The following is a 20,835-nucleotide window of genomic DNA, read 5'->3' as shown; positions in this document are numbered from 1 at the left end:
GGACCTCTCAGTGGGACCTCAAGAGGCCTTTGCTGCTGGCTGCCTGACTGGCAGCTGCACGCGCTGTGTTTGAAATGCGCATCGACTATTTGGAATACTTCTTTAATGAAGCCGTGTTTGGCTTCAGACTCAGAAGCAGCCAAAACGCAGACGGGCGGGCCGATGCTCTGTCCCGGATCCTGTGAGATTCCCTCGTTGCTTGTATCTTGAAGGATCCGGGCTGTCTTCAGCCCTGTGATGGCTGAATTGGAGCAGAGCTGCACCATCTCCACTACTGAATTTACCACCAGGCTGATGGTGCATTTATCTGGGCAACCTGCCTCCAAAGATAGCCACTGCCTGTTTGTTAGTGATGCTAACATGTCCCTGATGATGGGACTCACGGTGGACATGCTGATGTCTCTCTCCATGCTTATGTAGCTATTCGTTAGCATTAGCACTGCGTTAGCGTTTCTGCTTTCTGAGAATTCCTGATACTGTGCATTCAACTGAAGCACAAGAAAAAGCCTTTGATCTACCGTTATGTAGACAAGCCCCGCCCACATCAAAGAATCTACGTCATCACTGTTTACAAACAGTAAAAGGGTCTATACAACAGCCGTTGCCTAGCAACCGTTGCACGCACCAGCGTTTCTCCGTTGCCTGTAACGCAGGGAGAAGTGGGCGCGTGTCTTTGTCTACGTTTTTTTTTTCTAATTAATTTATCTTTTTACATTTCTTTCTCCGTTTAAGTGTGAAGTATTATCTTTAGCTTATATATCATTGTGTGCCTTAAATATGTAAAACCTGATGTGTTGGTTGTGTATACATGCCACATGATTCTGTACATTTGTTCAACTGTTTAATTAAAAAAAAAAAAAAAAAAAAAAAGTGGGCGCCGACATACCTTAACTCTATTCCGGAACTCCACAGGAAGTTGTTCTTCTTCGTGAGTTTATCACTGGGAAATAGCCGGAGTCACTTCCTGAGCCAAATTCCAGTCCAGTAAGGAATGCACCTCTTAGCTCTTTGCCAACCGCTATTAAAACCACAAGAAGAAAACGACCTGCTGCTGGAAATAATCTCTTGTCCTCAGTCAGGTCGCACTTGAAATAATGCCCACTTGAAAAAGTGCACTTTTAAAAGGTAAGGAGAAGTAATTGACAGATTATCACGTTATTTTCACTAAGGTGTACTTCTGTGTTATCCGACCATGTAGTTTATTGTGTAACGTCTGTTACATAATTAGCCAATTAGCCTTGCTAGGGACGTAAGCACTGAAGACAGGTGTTCTGATTAGTGCCGATGTTGTAACACGTGTTTTCACCCGTTTTACAACTATAAATCCGTATTGGTTTCAATAGTTTTGTTTTATGTATTTCATGCCTCAGAGTGAATATGAATAGTAATTTTACACACTAAGATATATTTTAATCTGGATTTTGGTTTTGATATTGAAATTCAACGGCCTTGTCACACCAGGCCGTTGAGTTTGGCCTTCCTTTTTCTCACTTGCCACAAAATTGTTTGTGCACTCGTTCGCACATCCTTTGTCCGGGCAGCCTAACAATGTAATCACTCATGTACAAACTCAGGCTGAATCCATAACTACGGATTCAAGGTTATAGAAACAAGAGCGCCCCCTACAGAAGCAAATGAAAAGCGTTTATATAGCGTCCACAATATTAGTTTCCCTGAAATACGTGAAAATATGTTTCAACATTCTTGACATCATCCTGTTCAAAAAAAGACCACACCCTAAACACTGCATTGGGTTTATATGGAGAGCAAAAGATTTAGTTTCACAGAAATGTATGAAATTGGTCACAGTGTGAGGGCCCGATCATCACCGCTTGCGGTTTTAATTAAATGTTGTTTGTAAAAATTTTTGGAAAAAAAATTAAGGTTGTAAATGTCAGGAGCCATTCTTATTTTGTCAGGGACCATGTGACACACCGTAATGTGTGGTCACATTATGTGGTTTAATTTTGTGGTACTGTGTGAATTTTGTTTGTAACTTTGTTCAATTAGGATCCTAGTTTTCTGATTTCTGTTACAAGATAAATGGAGTGCTATCCTGAGTTACGCCACAAGGGGGCACCTTCGCCCTAGTGAGATCTTAGTGTGGCTTCCGCTTCCTTCTTCAGACTCTGCTGTCGTTCTTCTCATGATTTTCCTGTTTTTTTCAGGTTAGTAAGTGGTAAAACCACATATGTGATCCATATATTTGACATACCAAGTAACAGTAACGCCTGATCAGTAGCTCATCTGAACAGAATATGTATTTGTTTACGTTGTGCTTTAAGAAGTGACGTGTTGCTGCTAAGACAAGACACGAGCTAGCTTAGCTCACCACACGCCCTGTAGCTGTGTGTGGGAGTTATGATTGCGTTTTTCTCTAAACCTAAGGTTTCTTTTTTCGTAATGATTGGATAGCACTGCTCCTGTAATGTATCAACGTTGATGGGTTGACGAGAGATTGTTCTGTGTGCCTTTGAAATGATTGTTAATGATTGCTGTAATGTTAATTCTGTTTGTGCTGCTGAGTCTATTGAAGTGTACTACTACACTAATGTGCCCTTAACCCAGTAATGTTTGTCCTGTAAACCTGTGAGAGTAATAATGCACTTATTGTATGTAACAAAGTGTGCAGTGCAACAAGCATATATTCCATTGATTTGCCTACAGACAACATCAGTTTACATTTTGTTATTGACTGTTTACATTATGGTTATATTATTTGAGTTTATGTTGGATTGTATTCTATATTATTTTGACTTTGGTAATGGATAAAGACTGAGACATGTTTATAAAGTATTTGGAACACATGAATGTGTAAAAATAAAAGACTCAGCAGAAGTGGGAGAAGGAAACACTGTTGTCATCCGTCTCATGATTTTCCTGTTTTTTTTCAGGATAAAATATAATCTGTTGGCAGTCCACTCACTAGGGGCCTGCTACATGTGCATTTGTGTAAATATGTATCTCAGTGTTAATGTGCTGGAAAATCTTAAATGAACCATTGAAAGTGCTTAAAGTGCTTGGTTTTGATCCTGGAAAAGGTGTATGAACCCACATAGAATAGAATAGAATGCCTTTATTGTCATTATACAGGATGTACAATGAGATTGGAGGGCCACTCCTGTTCAGTGCCATGTACCAGAAATCAAACTCTCTAAAATGAAAATAGAAATATTATAAAAATATTATAATCTAGTATAATCAATGTGATCAGAGATATACAGAAAATAAATGGTGGCAGTCTGCTTTTTGTTCTATAGTTTTCGCGGTGTCGCAGTGTCTGGAGCTCTTCAAAAAAGAAGAAATAAAATGACACCCATTTGAAACTCTACGCGTCTGGTTCATACAGTCCATGATCCTGCTACAAATACATTTAAAATGACTTAAATGGTATTAACACTTTCAAAGTTATAGTGTCTGAAATTCAGAGTATACCAGATATGCCCTACAGGATCATGGGCTCTATAACAGAGCAGCAAACTGTGTCCGAGTCCATTTGCACAGCAGGAGGATCCAAAATGGATCAGAATCACAGATTCAGACCAAATTAGGACCAGATCCAGTTCAAGCTCCAGTCATTTCCCAGCTCATCCCATCCGGATCCCTTCATTATAGCTTCATTTTTCGTGGTACACTTCCACCCAAAACTGTACTGAAATATTTAAAACCTATAAAGCTGAGACATTTCTGAGAACATGTTTACCTTTTATTGATAAAACTTTACATTCATTACAGACTTGGAAAGCTGTATGTTTTTAGCTAAATGCGAAACTGTGACTGACCTCTGACCTTTAACAGTAACTCAGAGTTGTCATCTGAGATGTTTGACTGACAGCCACAGCAATCATTGAAGCTGATCTTAGATCAGATTAGAAACACTTAAACTGGAATCACTGAAGTAGTTTTTCTCTTAATCTACTAATTTTTATCCAGTAATGGCAGAAATAATGAAATTATCCATAAAAAATAGGTTGCTTTAGAGCTCATGTTTTTCTTTTTCTCCCTGTTGATGTTCATGTGTCCTTATTACACACATTTAGCACGTAGTGCTGCTGTCCTGTGAACAGTTGGTTGTTGAATAGTTTTTAAAACTGTATCTTTTGTCAAGTTTTTATTACACAGTAGTCACTCTTGCACCTGACAAACTATGAAAAACCTAAACCAAAAATAAAAATAAAAACCTGCAAACCACTCTGAAAACTGAGTTAGAGAAAAAAAAAGTAAAAATGAACTAAAACTAAACTATAATGTAAAATACAAAACTATTCTAGCCATGCCTGCCAATTTTCTGCCGCTGAAAATAGAAGTCGCTATATGACATCACCACCTAATTTGCATAATTGGTCATTTGCATGTAGTTACAATCAGGCTGTTGGAGAGAGGAAAAAGTGAAGAAAAAAAATGCTTTGCCTAGACCCACATCACATAGATCAATTTTGTCCCATATTCAGTGGCGGTTCCTGATATGGGAGACATGGGCAGCCGCCCAGGGCAGCATGACTGCCCCCTCCTCTCCCTAATGCACTGCGATTGCTGCAGCAGCGCCTACCGCACTACTCCACTTGTGGCCATGGCAGAAAGCTACATGCACCACACAGCAGGCAGAGGGCGCTAATTACCCCCCAAGTGGAGTAGTACGGTAGGTGCTGCTGCAGCGATCGCAAAGAGGGGCGGGGTTACTCACCCAGAGCGCCAAACAGGTTAGGACCTCCACTGCCCATATTGTTTTAGAATATTAAATTTAACGAAAACTTTTATGTGGGGTGAGACTGCTAGCTACGTTCAACCCTCCTTTATCTGGGCCACTGTTGCCAACTTGTGTAAGAAAACTTGCTGTTGGCTGTCTCAAAGGTTGATAAAAGCCGAAGCGAGGCCCGGGGATGGGAGCGGGTGGGCAGGCTCGGTGTTTAAGTGAGGTTCGGGGGTTGGAGGGTGGAGACAAAATGAGGTCTGGGCGATGCCAAAGCGTACAAAGGGACACAGTAAGAAGGCTTCATGTACACAAAACATGGTCACAGCGGAGGATTTCGCTGTCGCTAGTTGCTTTTTGAGAAGAAAAAAAACAAAACAAAAGCCCCACGGGGGTCTGAAAAGTCGCTAAGTTGGCAACACTGACCCCAACCGAGGTCCAGTTGTTTTTACGGGTTTGTTCGGGCTGTCGGCACTAACCTTCTCGCGAGGTTAGTGCCAGAGTTCAGTTTGGAGTGGCACAGGAATATTATTTAAAAAATTATATTAAAATATGGGAAATTTACGGGAAAATAATACGGGAGGACGGCGGGACAGTGGGGTAAAATACGGGAGTTACCCGGCCAAAACGGGAGACTTGACAGGTATGATTCTAGCCCTGTATGAGACCACCACACACCTCTCCAGGAACATGAGGTGAGGAAACAACTGAGGGTAGAGAACCCCAGGAAGGCTTCTGGACCTGACGGAATCCCGGGAGCATTGGTCAAAGCATGTGCAGACCAGCTGGCAGGGTTCCTCACCAAACTCTTCGTGTCCCTGGCTCCACCTGTTTAAAGGCCTCCGTCATTAACATCCTCCAAAATCGCATCATCAACAGCCTCAGTGACTACAGACCCATAGGCCTCACCTCAGTAGTCATGAAGTGCCTAGAGTGACTGGTCTCCAAGCACATCAGGGACCACCTCCCACCCTCCTTTGACCCCCATCAGTCTGTTTACAAACAGGTGCGAGGGCCCGATCATCACCGCTTGCGGTTTTAATGAAATGTTTGTAAAGCCAGGCTTGCTCAATTGGAGACTCGGCTCTGCACCCTGGAAAATCCTAATCCACCCACCACTTTAATCATACTCTGGATCTTGTCCTAACATATGGCACAGAAACTGAAGACTTAACAGTATTCCCTGAAAGCCCCCTCCTGTCTGATCATTTCTTAGTAACATTTACATTTACTTTAATGGATTACACAGCAGTGGGGAATAAGTTTTATTACAGTAGAAGGCTTTCTGAAAGTGCTGTAACTAAGTTTAAGGATCTAATTCCTTCATTGTTATGCTCTTCAGTGCCAACACAGTGCAGAGCAGCTACCTAAACTCTGCTCCCAGTGAGGTCGATTATCTCGTCAACAGTTTTACATTCTCACTGCGTATAACTTTGGATACTGTGGCTCCACTGAAAAGGAAAGCTTCAAATCAGAAGTGCCTGACTCCGTGGTATAATTCACAAACACACAGCTTAAAGCAGATAACCCGAAAGCTGGAGAGGGAATGGCATCTCACTAAATTAGAAGACATCTTACTAATTGAACAAGAGAACACTACTCTCTGGAGTTCATGATGCTATATTTGATGGGTTAAAGACCTCCTACAGCCCTGTCCAGCTGTCCCAGAGTAATTTCCTGTCTCCTGTAATCTCCTCCTTGTTCTGAGACTGTGCTGGCCCTGTGCTGGCCCCCTAGTGCACCTGTTAATGTCATGAACACCAAAGCAGCTGAAACAGATTACCCCTCTGATACCTGACCACATCAATATCCCATAAGATTTAACGGTTTTGAACATATGTGGCTCTGGTGTCATCTCTGACCATGCCCCCCACCACATAACATGTACAGTTTATGGCTGCAACCAATGTGAACTGTATGTGTAGTTTTGGAATTTGCTTAAAATTGCAACTCAAAGACAATTCCAGTAAATGTTTATGCCCAAGTATTAAATTTCATTGCAACATTGCCACCATGTCCTGAACAGCATCGATCCAGATGGAAATGTCTGGGAGTAAAAGCTGAGATGCTGATCATGGCCTCAATGTTCCAGTTTTTTTTTTTTTTTTTGGGGGGGGGGGGGGGGGGGGGGGGGGGGGGGGTACTAACATGCTTATCAGTGGATGAGGCAATAAGGCTCCAGTGTGAAGTTTGTGCACCATTTTAGTTTCCCCTTGTTACTTGTGACCAAAGTCACTGAAAGCAGGAACAAGACCTCCAGTCTAGGAAGACAGACTTCAGAACTTTATTTCCAAGTGCAAAGGAGCCACAAGCTCAGTAATACTGCAGTGAAGCTGTACAAACATTACTGCCGACACAACAGGTGACAAGCCTATAAAAAGGCATCAGGTAGATGAGTTTGAGGACTTCACTCCTTGGAGAACATGTGCACAAGCAGGTCACACACACGGCTGCTGTAGCCAAACTCGTTATCATACCTGCAGACAAAAACATGCAGATCAGAAGACTCGAGTCTGAAACTGTTGCAGCCTTAATTTCTCAAAGGCAAATTCACCGATTGAAGTACTTGTGTAACAATGCTGCTAGTGTAAGCGCACAAAGTGACTGAATGCCAGTGTATGGAATCCATTTTTCATCCATGTATTTTAAAAACAATAATCCATCTGAATTACCTGAAGTGCATGAATAAGATAATTTTGCAGATACAGCATCAACACAACTTTACCCTCAAGTGGAAAAGGCCTTTAATGCCAATCAGTCATCTCAGCATGAGGCTGGAGTAACAAGCTTTGTTAGTGGATTTTTTAGTAATATGTACACAGACATGATTTCATTGCAAACTCACCATGAAACCAGCTTGACAAAGTTGTTGTTGAGTGCAATGCCAGCTCCAGCATCAAAAATGGAGGAGTGAGGGTCACTGTTGAAGTCTGTGGATACAACCTGAACAGACAAATGGTTTATAAGTGTACTGGAGGAACACACAAACGACAGGGCACCTGGTTCTGCAGTGCCAGTTACAGATATGCTGCCATCTAGTGGCTCGTGTATGGCCACACAAGCATCATTGTCTTATTCCCCTCCCCTTTAAGAGGCCAAAGTGGCATGTTTCAAATGTGAAATGCTCTGTACCTGGTCTTCTGTATATCCCAGAATTCCCTTCATGGGTCCCTCAGCAGCAGCTTTGACAACTCTCTTAATGTCTTCATATTTAGCCTGAAAGATGAAATGGCTCAGGTCAGAGGGTGTAACTGCAGTTTACAGAAGACAAAACTCTAGTCTGTTATGATCCTTACAGGCTTCTCCAGTCGGACAGTGAGGTCCACAACTGACACATTGGGGGTGGGAACACGGAAAGCCATACCTGTCAGTTTACTGTAACAAACATTCAGACCTCAGGGCATTTGATAGTGTCAGTCATTACACCCTATTCTGGTCATTTTCCTGAAGATGTGCATTTTTAATGCAATTAGGGGGAAGTTACCCATTCAGCTCGGGGATGACCTTGCCAACAGCCTTTGCAGCCCCAGTGGAGGCGGGGATGATGTTCTGGGAGGCACCACGGCCATCTCTCCACATCTTACCAGAGGGACCATCAACAGTCTTCTGTGTGGCAGTGACAGCATGGACTGTGCTCTGGACAAGCAGGTAAAGGTTATACAAAAGCAGGAGTCAGACTGTCCCAACAAGAGCCATTACAAACTGCTCTAATATTAGAAGACGCATTGTACACAACTTAAGGAAATTGGTTGTCTTATAAATGAACCATATTACTTAGAAGCAACCAGTTCAGGTTTATAGAGCACTCATGAAGATAGCTCACTGAGTGCACAGATCTCAGGCTCAGAGTTCCTGATTCTGGGAGCTGTCTCCTTTAGTTCTCAGCCTTGTATGGGCAGCAGGCCCTAGTCAAATCCTCAGGGACCTGCTGGTGACATGATATATGCTGCTGCTTGTCCATGCAGAGCTCCAAGTCAAAACCTGAATCTGAAGGAAGCCAGTGTAACTGAACTTGCATCCTGACATGCGAGGATTCATTAAAAGCCTTGCAACAGCATTCTTAACCATCATCTTAGATTATTATAACTCAGTGTTGTACTGAGAGAGCAGATAAGAGCATGAATAGTTTCTAGTGCGTTAGTGGAAATAAGGTATGGAAATAAGAATTTAGCTATTCTGATTCCATTATCAATATCACTTATCGATCCCTTCAATTCTCTTGGGATTACTGAATTAAATATACCACAAATGGGTTGTTTGCATTAACTCTTTAAAGTAGAACAAAATTAAAACTGGTATAAAAAAAATAAAAAATTTCTCTAAATGTTACAGGAGAAGGAAATTATTCATACAGTATAGTGAGAACAGTACAGCAAAATAGGGTTGCAAATATTGATTTTGCCATTGATTAATCAAGTAATCTGATTAGAAATACTTTAACAATCCATCTGCATATTTTAACTTCCATACTGCAGTTCTTTCCCTGGTCAGGTGGTTATGAAGTACCTGCAGCTGTTTCAAAGTAAAGGTTTTAACGGTGTTTACAGGAAAAAGCGCTGCTGCTCTGGACTCGAGAAAAACGGTCCCTTTTGCTCCACCTGAGCTCACCGTCCTGGTAATGGCTCCGCCTTTGTGCTTGGTGTGTGTGCACAGACTGCACGTAACAGCTGCTGCTGTAACACTGAATATGATTTTGTGATGCATTTTATCTTGACGCTTCTGTCTTCACGCTGTTGGATATATTCCGAAACAAATAAGGTACGTGTGTGATATAATCATGCAAATGCATCCTCACATCAGTGGAATCGTTAAGTAAGCAGACTAAGGAGTCCAAGGAATTTAATTACTCTACAAGAACCAGTTCTCAATTCCCATACCGCCCCCGGTATGGGGGGGGGGGGGGGGGGGGGGGTCGTTATTTTGACTGTTGGGTTTTCTGTAATTATTGTAGGGTCTTTACCACCTAAAGCATCTTGAGGTGACTGGTGATTTGGTGCTATATAAATAGAGGAAAAGGTAACAGGATCCAACTGAGCACTAGCATGGTGTAACTAATGAAGTGGCTGGTGAACATATTGATACACTTTGTTGGCCGATGGTGCTTAAAGATTTTGGCACAAATGATACTTGAAATTGGAGCAGCAGTGTAATTTGATACAATGTTTCAATTCTTTACCATGAGACCCTCCACGATGCCAAAGTTGTCGTTTATGACCTTGGCGAGGGGAGCCAGGCAGTTGGTGGTGCAGGAAGCATTGCTATGGAGAGCACACAGCAGCTTAATGCAAAATTGCTGCACCAATATCTAAAACTAAAATTTAGTCATTCCAAATATTTACAGCCATTATCAATACCAAGACTCACCTGACAACTTTCAAGGAATTGTTGTACTTTTCATGGTTGACGCCCATGACGAACATGGGAGCATCAGCACTGGGAGCTGAGATCACCACCCTCTTAGCTCCACCCTTCAGATGAGCCTTTAAAAAAAAAAAAAAAAAAAAAACTGCAGTAAGTCAGAATTACTACAGCTGACTGTTCAGCCAAGTTTGGCACCATTTACTTAAACAGCTGAAATAGAAAGTCATTTATGCATTTTGCTGAACCTACACTCCAGTCAGAAAAGCTGCTGAACTTACAGAAGCCTTCTCAATGGTGGTGAAGACACCAGTGGACTCCACGACATAGTCAACACCAGCATCACACCACTTGATGCTGGCAGGGTCCCTCCTGTGTAATTCAGAAAGGAGAGGTTAGGATTATTCTCTGAGACAAACATGCTGCATAAAGAGTGCATGTGTGGCAGTCGCGTACTCATGGAAGACCATGATGTGCATGTTACCAATGACCAGCCTGCCATCCTCAGTTTTCACCTCTCCGTGCTTCCAAGTACCATGAGTGGAGTCGTACTTGAACATGTAGGCCTGCAGGAACAGGTGACCAAGTTAGTGGTTTGAAAATGCAAGAAAAGGCCTTTTACTCTTCCTAGTGCCCCATCACAATACAACCGGTGCTACAAATGCTCACATTTTAGATAGAACCATGTTTCCCCTGCATCTCACTAAAAGTTAATGAAACTGGGCAGGCTTTAATGAAGGTTTAGCCATTTAGAGCAGAATGAACCCAGTCCTCTCACCATGTACTCCAGGTCAATGAAGGGATCATTGATGGCCACAACCTCAACTTTACCACCTGTGACAGCGGCACGGGTCACCAGACGACCGATACGGCCAAATCTGAAATGCAGATCAGTAGGGAGCAACAAAGGTTAGCACAAAGAGCAAATTTCTTAAAAAAAAAAAAAAAAGCTGGGGAAGTGTCACAAGACCATCCTGAGATTCAGAGACTGCAGTACAAAAAAAAAAAAAAAAAAAAAAAAGATTACAGTTTAAGGCAGGAGGATGTAGGAGTATTTAGTTGAAGTCCAGCAACTGGAGCCATCCTACACTGTCAGGTCCAAATGAAGTCTCAGACTCTAAGTCCCTTTTTACTTCAATTCCAACTTTGTTCAAAAGAACAGTCCATTTTACACGTTTCCTGTCTGACCAGCAGGTGGCATCAAATCCCAAACTAAAGCCACTCCAGGACAGCATGGCTATGCAAGGGCTGACAACCTTAACTAAAGATGTTAGCACCAGCAGCTGAAAGCCTGTTTAGGCCTAATATGGCCACTAATCAGTGGGCAGAGTGAGGGTCTGAAACTAAAGAGGGGAGTGAACAGAGGGTTCAGATTTTAAGTTTCCAGTATTAGAGACAAGAGGGCATTAGAGCAAATTAAGCGTTTCCTTAACCCTTTAATACTGAACCTGTCGCCAGTGACAAAATGTACTTCAAAAGTGCCGCCGTTCACTGACTTCCAGCAAAAATTACAATAACCCTATATTGGCTGTGAAATGCAATTTCTAAGCTTTCTTGAACCATTTGTCCTATCTGAAAAATTCAAATAGTCGCGTGATTATGGCAACTCAAATTTCCTGTCATCAGCCACCTCAGCAGTAAGGGCAGTTAATGGGTGCTTCAGCAGCAATCGCCGCTGTTAGTGTTAACTACAAGTCACTTCAGCTTCAGAGACTGCATGAAGAAGCAGTCATGACGAGACAATGTGAGCTTTGAGAGATGTGCAGAAAGGGGAATGCCTGCTCAAACCCAGAAGGACTACAAATAACTTCAGTGTATAAAAGTGTTGCTCTGAGGTAAAGCATTTGACAACACTTAGTCCATAAGTATTTCATTAGTCACAAAACAAACTAAAGTTAATGATTCTTAATGAATCAAGTGTCAGGTGTTTCAAGATCATTGGAAGTCGCTTCTAGGTGGTCCAAACAGGACAAGGTCTGTCCTCATCACTGCCTTCAAGTAGATTTGAGTAGGAGAGAGCCTAGTTTCTGTTGAGGCTATTAAAAAAAGGGACAACTTAACTTCTAAATGTCCAGTTTCTCAGTTCCACATACATCTAATTAAAGTTGATAAGCAAACCATCTTTGGTACTGACATGAGCCAAAAAGACAACATGTCTTCAGTTTAGCTTCAAGCTACAGGCTCAAACTTTATAAATGCAAGTGTTGCCACAGAGTTTGAAGTAGTCATTCACATTCATGGCCTGTCAATACAACTGTATTAGAAGGCTGGTGTATTCAAGTTTTCAGAGCACAAATGAGACCGCTCAAGTCAAGACTTCTTTCCAAACCTGTACTGAAGCAACTGATCAACTCACTGATATGAAAACCTGCTACTCTTCTCAGGAAGGGTTGCTAAAATGCTGCAGAAGTCCAGCCTATTGAGTCCCTGTGCGGACTCAGAAAACCAATACAAGCCGGGTCAATTCAGGTTGACCCCATCTTTGGCTCAAGATCATGGTGAACACTGACAGTTGCAACACTGCACGCCTTCAGTCCTAAGCCACAATTGTTTGTATGCAGGCTGTAAATTTGTCACAGGCCAAAGTTCAAATGATCATATGGTAAATGGACTAGTTCTTATGTAGCACCAATGTTGCCAGATCTTGCGATAGAAACAAGCAACCAGCTATATAAGAACAAGCCCCCCCCCAAAAAAAAATCCCAACTGGCAACCCACCACATTGTGTAAAACTGAGGCCACTTTTAAACAGTATAGCTCATTATTTTGTCTCATTGTGTTTGAGCAGTGAAACCCATGTTTCTTAGCCTCAGAAACAGTGTTCATTTCGTTGACAAAATATTTCAGTTTTCGTCAACAGCCCTTTTTTCCCATGACGAAAAAGACGATAACCAAATTAAAACCACCTAAAATGATAAAATGACAAAATTGACACTTTCGTCAAGTAATGAAAACGAGACGAAAATGCTTGGTGGACAACATCCAATCAGAACTGATTTAATTTTTTGACAGGGCGGGACAAGTTAGGAAAAGATCCAAACTAGCCTGTGATTGGTCGTTACTTCTGATAGAACTAAGTTATGTAAACAATGTCAGCAGGGAGAAAGAGGGGCCGATGTATGGACACATTTGTCCTTTGATGTTGTGACAAACAAAACGATGTATAAACCCACATGACTATCTCGGGCAAAAACACGACAAATCTTAAACATCTGCAAACCAGTCACCCAGATCTCCATGCAAAGGTCAGCATTTTAATGTCATGCAGGGTAAAGTGTTTTTCCCAGTTTGTGTTTAGAGAAAATCTCCACACCGCGGTGGATTAGCCTTTATAATCTTAGTCCTGAACACTGCCCTGTACCTTTCAGAGCGTCCTGCTGTAAAACGCTGAATTATCTCAGTAAGGTGGTGTTAATGATCAGGTGTGTGGGAAGCAGGTGAAACACTAATGTTAATATTAATATTCCATAACTTTTAATGTTTAATTTTGTGTAAGTTTGTATAATGAGTAATTCAAGGGAACTGAAGAAAAAGCATTTACATTTTACACCCTTAATTTGGGTTATTTATACACACACAATAAAATTCATTACCTATTTTTATTGTCTATTATTTTCGACAATGTTGACTAATTATTGCAGCCCTACTGCATGCAGCAGCTTCAAGCATTTCTGAAGTTTAGTTTGAGGTCAGGCCAGGAAATTACAAACTGGACCACTTCTAAAAATTCTGGTATGGACAAAAGTCCCCCCCCCCAGAAAAAACAAAAAAAAAAAAAAAAACAGACCACACTGAGTGGTTTGATGCGGGACTGAGTCAACTTAACCCACTAAAGCTCAGCTAATTCTGTTCAATTGGCCCTCTCCACCAAGGGCCAGTTATTCATAGACAAGACTCAGCATCTGCGAATGTCAGTGCAGTGACCATTTATCAGCTTAAGATGGTCCCATCTTAATCTCCTTTGGCCCAGAAATGTAAACATGCCTTCATCTTGCAGACTGCTAGGTCCTCATTAAAGTTCTGCCACAGCTTATACTGAAAAATGTGACATGCAGATCTACCAGGAAACAACCTGATGGGTGACTGAGGTCCCTGAACATGCCCATGATGACCGAGCAGCTGTTCCAGCAGCTTCACCAGTATTGTCACGAAGTAAGAGTGCACATCAATCACTTTAATCGTGTAGCAACCTTTTCAAATATTATGCAGTCAGCTGTCATTCTCGACTCAGTTTGACCAGGGGGCCAGACATGCAGTTAGTTTTGGGAAGCCACTGAGCAGCCAGACGGCCAAAATGGACCGCAGCCAATCGTCTGTTTCCGAGCCCATTGTTTGTGCTGGTACGTGTCCAGAACAAGCGAGCCAAATCTGCTTGCAGCAGCTGCATCACAAAAGGAGCAGAAAAAGTGTTTCAGCTGTGATCTCCAAGTCCGAGCAGTGTCCACACAGAGCCGGCTGATCTCCGAGCTCCAGTGGAAAGGTTGGGAGTTAAAATTAGACGAGGGGAGAATGAAGAGGAACGGGACAGCTGACGAGAACAGAGATACTGACAGAAGGGTGTTGTTGAAGAGGGGACGCCAACTGTGACACCAGCAGACTAAAATAACCAGGGAATAGACTGGTCCAGAGTCGAGCCCTGCAGAGATGCTCAGGCAGGGCTGCAGCTCTTCTCTGGAAGGAGGCTCAATATTTAGACACCTTTAAGAGCTTTTACTGTCTAAGGTTTCCCACCATGATTATTTGCTTCATTTACTAAGTGGCACTGCTACTATAGCATGACAAGTTTTAAAGGAATATTGTGGATTATTAATCCTTCAGTTATTTGCATTTTAGCCTCCACAAGACAAAATGAGCCACAGCTTTTGTAGTTAGCCTCACATTTTCACATGTTTTATAAACTTTAGGGTCTTGCAACTGTCATTTTCACCATTAAGAAATAGAGTCAGCAAAGTGTTAACTGAAGCTTATGTAGAGTCCAGAGGTACGGTCCAGGGCAAACAGCTTACTGCCACCAACAGGAGTTTAGGGGAGCTGTAACCAGCTGCTGGTACTTAGTTATGGTTTGAGTAAAGTTTTCCATGCAGTCTCTTGTTAAAGCTAATTTATGAAGCCAATAAGAACACAGGAAAACTAATCTGAAGCCCACGAGCTCTGAATTGGAGACAGCCTTTAATCCAGGATATGGCAAAACACAAACATGCTTTGTCTCATGGTAAGAGCTCTAAACTTTATTTTAGAACAAGCAAACATCTACTGCATAAATGAAGCCTTTCCTCGGCACATAAGAGCTCATGCATCTGCTGCAGGGCTCATACAGACTTCAGACACAGGAAACTGCAATCAGGATGCAACTCAATCAACCAAGTGCTGCACAGCTGATCCAAACATCAGCACTGATTACGGTGCACGAATACGGACCCTCTGCTACAGACCACAGAGGAGCGAGAGACTCACCCATTGATTCCAATCTTCACCATTGTGTCTGATGGGGTGTCACTGAAAGGAGGACAGCTTAGATCATTCACACAGCAGATACACAACAGCAGAAAACTGAACACAAACGCTCCCAAACCGCAAAAACAAAACAGGAAGCGGAAACCACGTAATTAAAAATGTCACTGTGTGGGTTTCTTCCACCTGTTCCTCTGACTCAGTCACAGGTGAGTGAACCAGAGGCAGGCAGACCCGCGCTCCCACAGCTCAGCTGTGCACGGCAGCTACGGGGTTACACAGAGGGGACGAGGCCCGTTACCGTCTGAGACTCCGCGGCGGTCCTCCTCCGGAGAAGTGAGAGCGGGAAAGCGCTGCTGAGTCCGCGCCATTTATACCCGCTGTGCGCGCACCCGGGGCCGCGCCCCCAACTTTCAAGGTCACGTGAGGTTCACGCGGTTTTGACTCATTGAGACAAACGACTCAGACTCACCTGAAGTGCAGTAACGTCATTTTGAGTGATTCATTTCGTTTAAGCGGACAGAATTGAATTTACAATGTAATATTTTCTTAATATTATTCCGCAAACAGATCCCAGCAGGAGGCTGAACAGCGCAAACGTGTAACGGCATAACTGGCGATAAAAAGCACTCTTCCGCCAGACAAACTAGTTCGTGGCAGGCGCTACACAGCAAGGACCCACAACATTTCAGAAAGCACAAAATTATTAATGCTAACTGTGACATTTAAAAAGGAAATATTATGATCATCAGTAACCACGCACTACATGCAATGCACAAACTCATAGATCGATTTGATTAACAGCATTATTATTATTATTTTCCCCAAATGCTCTGCGGGTATCTCAGTAACATTGTTAATGTGCTTTGTTTATGTTTTAATCAGAATAATCATGAGGTGAAAATCTGATGATGACGTTTAGGAAAAACACAACATTACTTCACAGAAAATCTGGAACCACATCGTCGTGTTTTAATGGTCCAATACCTGCCAGGAGTTTCTGTTTGGCCAGCATCACACAAAGACAGGTGAATCATTTAGGTAGCTTAACCACATAAAATCACACAAGTACCGAAACTGATTTCTCAGTGTTATAAAACTGAAATGTGATATATTTATTAGTACTATCAGAAAGCTGTAGTTGCAGGTATGTCCATGTCTGTAGCTGTATTATGAAGGAAATGAGTTTTTATGAAGTTTCAAATATACGGTATATGTTTGCTCTTACCATCTTTACATTTATTTGCCTGAGAAATCTGTCTTAGACTGGAAAATAAACATAACTGATTAATGACACAGAAGCTCATAATGTCTGGTGTCATCGGGAACTTTGTGTTCTCACTCTCTGTCTGGGCAACGGTCAGCCACTGACGGAGACCAAACAAATGATAAAGAGAGACTCCGAGGTCATCTGAACACCCAGCTGTTGAGATTCTCTGTTTTCCACATTTTGTTTTGTATAATGATGTAACCAAGATTGATAAGCTTTGACTATATGAAACTCTGAGCTGAAGAAGAGAGTGTCAGTACCTCATGTCATGTCCAGTACCGCACTGGGCATGGTATGCAGTTCTGACCCGGATCTGTAAACTGTGAAAAATGGCTAATTAAATTTAATAACTGGACTCCTTATTCCATTGTTTTGTGTCATTCCTCTTCAATAAACGAACACGCTGAAACCTGGGAGGAATAAGCTGGTAGCAGGTTTCTTCAGTTACTCTGACCTTCCAAATATTTGCAGCAAGCACCAAGAATCCATTTAAATGCCACTGATGAAGGAATCAGCTGTCAGTAATTACATGAGTTTAACGAGGAGGCTGAGAACACTAATGAGTTGATCTGGTCCTCAGTTCAGAGTCAGACCCCTGACGCCGCCTCACTGCCGCCCTGTCCGGGCTCAGTCACAGGATGATTGTGTTGGTCATGTGATGTTCTGGTTTCCACTGCACACTCAGACAGGAGGGGATGACACAGCGGGGACCAGAGTCAGGGAGGGGGCTGCAAACAAAACCCAGAAATCTCTGTTCCTCCCTTCAGAGCACTTCCATGCTCTGTCCTTCACAGCTCCTGGTTCATAGGCTTTAAAAACATGTCAGAAATACAGTTCCACTTTAAAATAATAATAAAAGAGACTGAGCAATCTCCTGATACAGCTTATCACTGTAGGTTCAGGTAAATATTAATCAAAGTAGAGGACGTGCTATGTTTGCACTCCTCAGAGCATTTTGAGCAGCGGGATGGAGTCAAAAGAAGCTACAGGGAGTCTGTTCATGGTAACGATGGGATGTGAACCAGTGTGGCTCACTGATGTTTGGTTAACAATTCACAGAAATGAGACTTTTCAGGTTCTAAATGCATAGACTGTATATGAAAGATGGCTGTGGCTGCATAGTGTTTTTTGAACCGGCACATTTTGGCCATGATGACCCCGGTGTTTTGAAACTGGACATGGTAAGTGAGGAGTGGAAGCACAGCCTGATGATGATCTGTTTCACTCTCACTGGGACACAGTTTATAAAATGAACATCATGTTATCATAAATAAGAATTGATGGTTGTAATCAAAACCATAAAGACATCAGCAAAGTGTACACTGTGGTAGTAAATGAAGGGAGAAGCTGGGTACTCTTCACATGCATTTATTTTTGCAATCAGATGATGAGTCCATGTTTTACATCTTGCTAAAAAGAAGAAGAAAAATATATGTATGTAATGTAGTATTGTAGGGTCTGTACCTTACAACATAAATCCTATATAAATAACATTGACCTGAGTTGAATAGATTATGCTTTCAAACCTGTCCTGTCCATTCATGGACATAAATTTACATTTTGATACGATTTTAGAAGGTATAAATGAACACACTGTAAAGAAAACTGGTAATAAATTCAAAGTTACGTCATTATCCAGGTAATATATACGGACTGCATGGATGAGCTTTAGTACGTACAAAGCACCAGGACGATCCCCCCCGTGGGCCAGCGAACATACAGCTCTTCAGGTCAGCCAGTAGACGGTAACATAAAGGTCAGTCTATAAATATGGTGTCCTGCCCTGAGCTTTCTTCATATAGTCTGACCTTTAGGTGAACTGGGCATCTCTGGGGGGGGGGGGGGTGAAGGCTGGTTTGTGTGCTCGAATGAAGCCGTTCACAAAAGCAGAGCCTGGGTGGGATAAATGTGCGTCCTTTGTGTGTGATGGTGTAACCATGTGTGTGATACTGAGCCTGATAAAGACTTTGTCTGTGGGTGATACACTGATACACTACAGCCGTGCCTTATCTTGAAGAAATAAATAAAAAACCTGGTTGCTATGACAACCCAAGTGGTTCGACAGCTGGTTAATAATTCAAGTCTCGCCTGCTCCCGTCTGATATTTGTCTTTCAACTGCTCAGACTGTATAAACACTGTCTAAAATTCAGAGACTGTGTCATGGCATTTCCAGAAGAAGTTGAAGCTTTTGTCAAAATGAAGCTGCTCTTCCTCTCATCTTCTCACAAATCTGTGAGGAAAAAGGGGGAAAAATGGACATTTCTGATATTCAAAAGTAAAAAGTAAAATCTAGAGAATATGAAGAAACAACAACCTCCATAACTTTTTGTCCAAAACATCTCAGTAAGAGATATCTAATGACATGAACTCGGGCTGGGCCCTTGGTGTAATACCAGTTTGTACCACAGGATGGTGCAGTGACTCAATGTGGCCTTTAACCATTCATATTTCCCATATGTAGGAGGCAAAGCAGGTCACCTACCAATCGGAAGGTTGGTGGTTCGATTCCTGGCTGCTCCGGGCTGCATTACAAAGTATCCTTGGGCAAGATACTGAACCCCAAGTTGCTCTCCGACGCAAGTGTTGGAGTTTGAATATGTGTGAATGTTAGACAATAAAAGCACTTAGCTTAGATTCATATGGAAGTGCTTGCATGAATGGGTGAATGCAAACATGTTGTATAAGCGCTTTGAGTGCTCAATTAGAGTAGAATGGACTAGCTATATAAGAACTAGTCCATTTAAATGGTAAATGGACTAGTTCTTATATAGCGCTTTTCTACTCTGTCTGAGCACTCAAAACGCTTACACAACACGTTAACATTTAATGACCGGGTGCATATGAGATGCAAGAGGTCTGGAACAACCAGGACTCCTCTCACCTTTCTACTGATGAGCTGCTCAATCCACTTCCACACTTTTCCACCACCGAAGAATGAAAAGGCTGGTGCCCAGCCGCAGGACACTGAAGGAACTTCAGAACAGTAACATAAAGATCGAACCAGCTTTACTCCCATTAGAAAACGGCCAAATAAAAAGAATGAAAAGTCAGATTGAACAAACATCTGTTCAGCAGCTGTTCGGGACCTTTCGATCATATCTGAAGATAGATAGATACTGTGCAACACCGCTGATAAAAACACACAAATATATATATATATATATATATATATATATATATATATATATAAACACAAAATGTATAAAAAGGTACAAACAGCCACTAAGATTAGGCAAATGTTAGTGCAATGTAAAAATCAGTAAGCAATATGTACATGCTTATATGTATAAATGGTGAGCGCCATAGACAGTAATAGTGGTATTAAATATGATAGTGGATATTACTGGACAAGTATAATTATCTAGTACTCAGTAATGACCTGACACTGTGTCATCCAGAATAGTCACAAGTTTATTAAGTGTCCTCCTTTCCACCGTCACCTCAAAACTGTCCAGAGAGCAGCCGAGGACTGAGCCAGCCTTCCTAATCAGTTTGTTGAGCTTGTTTGTGTCTCCACATCTGATGCTACCTCCCCAGCAAACAGTTGCAAAGAAGATAGCAACAACAGACTGGCAGAACATCATCAGCATCTTGCTACACACACTGAAGGATCTGAGCCTCCTCAGAAAATAAAGTCTGCTCATCCCCTTCTTGTACACAGCCTCTGTGTTGGCCTTCCTGTCCAGTTTGTTGTCAAGGATGACACCAAGGTATTTGTATGTTTCCACCTGCTCGACGTCCTGACTGTTGATGGTAGTAGTAAGTCCATCACCACCTCCTTGGTCTTGTTCACATTGAGCAGCAGATGGTTCATATCACACCACTCAACAAAGCTATTCACCACTAAGACACCACTATGATCAAGAGGAGCTGAAGATGCCCAGCTGTATGAAAAGTGGAGAGTCGTCATCTTTCAATTGAAAACAAGACTGAAAGTTAGTTTTACCAAACTCCATCAGCTGAGACCGCTGACGAAAATAACCTCCAGGTATGATTCGGTCACTCTTCTTAAAGTCTGCATTAGCAATGACAGTAAGTTTAGGTAGCAGTAACGGTACTTGTAAT

General features: G+C 42.1%; 1 protein-coding gene across 2 annotated transcripts; it reads right to left on the bottom strand.

Annotated features, from left to right (window-relative positions):
• Positions 1-6,950: 6,950 nt before the first annotated feature.
• LOC115787907 (glyceraldehyde-3-phosphate dehydrogenase-like) lies at positions 6,951-15,880 on the bottom strand. Of its 2 annotated transcripts, none has more exons than XM_030740699.1 (12): positions 15,801-15,880; positions 15,503-15,544; positions 10,827-10,926; positions 10,505-10,614; positions 10,330-10,420; positions 10,055-10,170; positions 9,867-9,948; positions 8,175-8,326; positions 7,987-8,065; positions 7,823-7,906; positions 7,536-7,633; positions 6,951-7,167 (listed from the first exon to the last, which is right to left on the bottom strand). In XM_030740699.1, the coding sequence occupies exons 2-12, from the start codon at positions 15,523-15,525 to the stop codon at positions 7,098-7,100; spliced, it is 1,005 nt and encodes a 334-aa protein (XP_030596559.1). In that variant the 5' UTR covers positions 15,526-15,544; positions 15,801-15,880; the 3' UTR covers positions 6,951-7,097. The 2 variants fall into 2 exon arrangements, with proteins under 2 accessions (XP_030596559.1, XP_030596560.1); XM_030740700.1 differs by having other exon boundaries at positions 15,686-15,828.
• Between the last annotated feature and the right edge of the window lie 4,955 nt (positions 15,881-20,835).

This window comes from Archocentrus centrarchus, chromosome 11 (genome assembly GCF_007364275.1).
Source record: "Archocentrus centrarchus isolate MPI-CPG fArcCen1 chromosome 11, fArcCen1, whole genome shotgun sequence".
NCBI classification, from domain to species: Eukaryota; Metazoa; Chordata; class Actinopteri; order Cichliformes; family Cichlidae; genus Archocentrus; species Archocentrus centrarchus.
Note: the sequence above shows the minus strand (reverse complement) of the source record. Positions and strands in the feature narration are given on the sequence as shown.

Excerpts from the sequence above, each read along its gene's own strand:
- LOC115787907 (XM_030740699.1), bottom strand. The coding sequence starts at position 15,525 with ATGGTGAAGATTGGAATCAATGG. Across the intron at positions 10,421-10,504 it reads CACATCATGGTCTTCCATGA|GAGGGACCCTGCCAGCATCA; the intron begins GTACGCGACTGC and ends TGAATTACACAG. Across the intron at positions 7,168-7,535 it reads TTTGTCAAGCTGGTTTCATG|GTATGATAACGAGTTTGGCT; the intron begins GTGAGTTTGCAA and ends TTTTGTCTGCAG.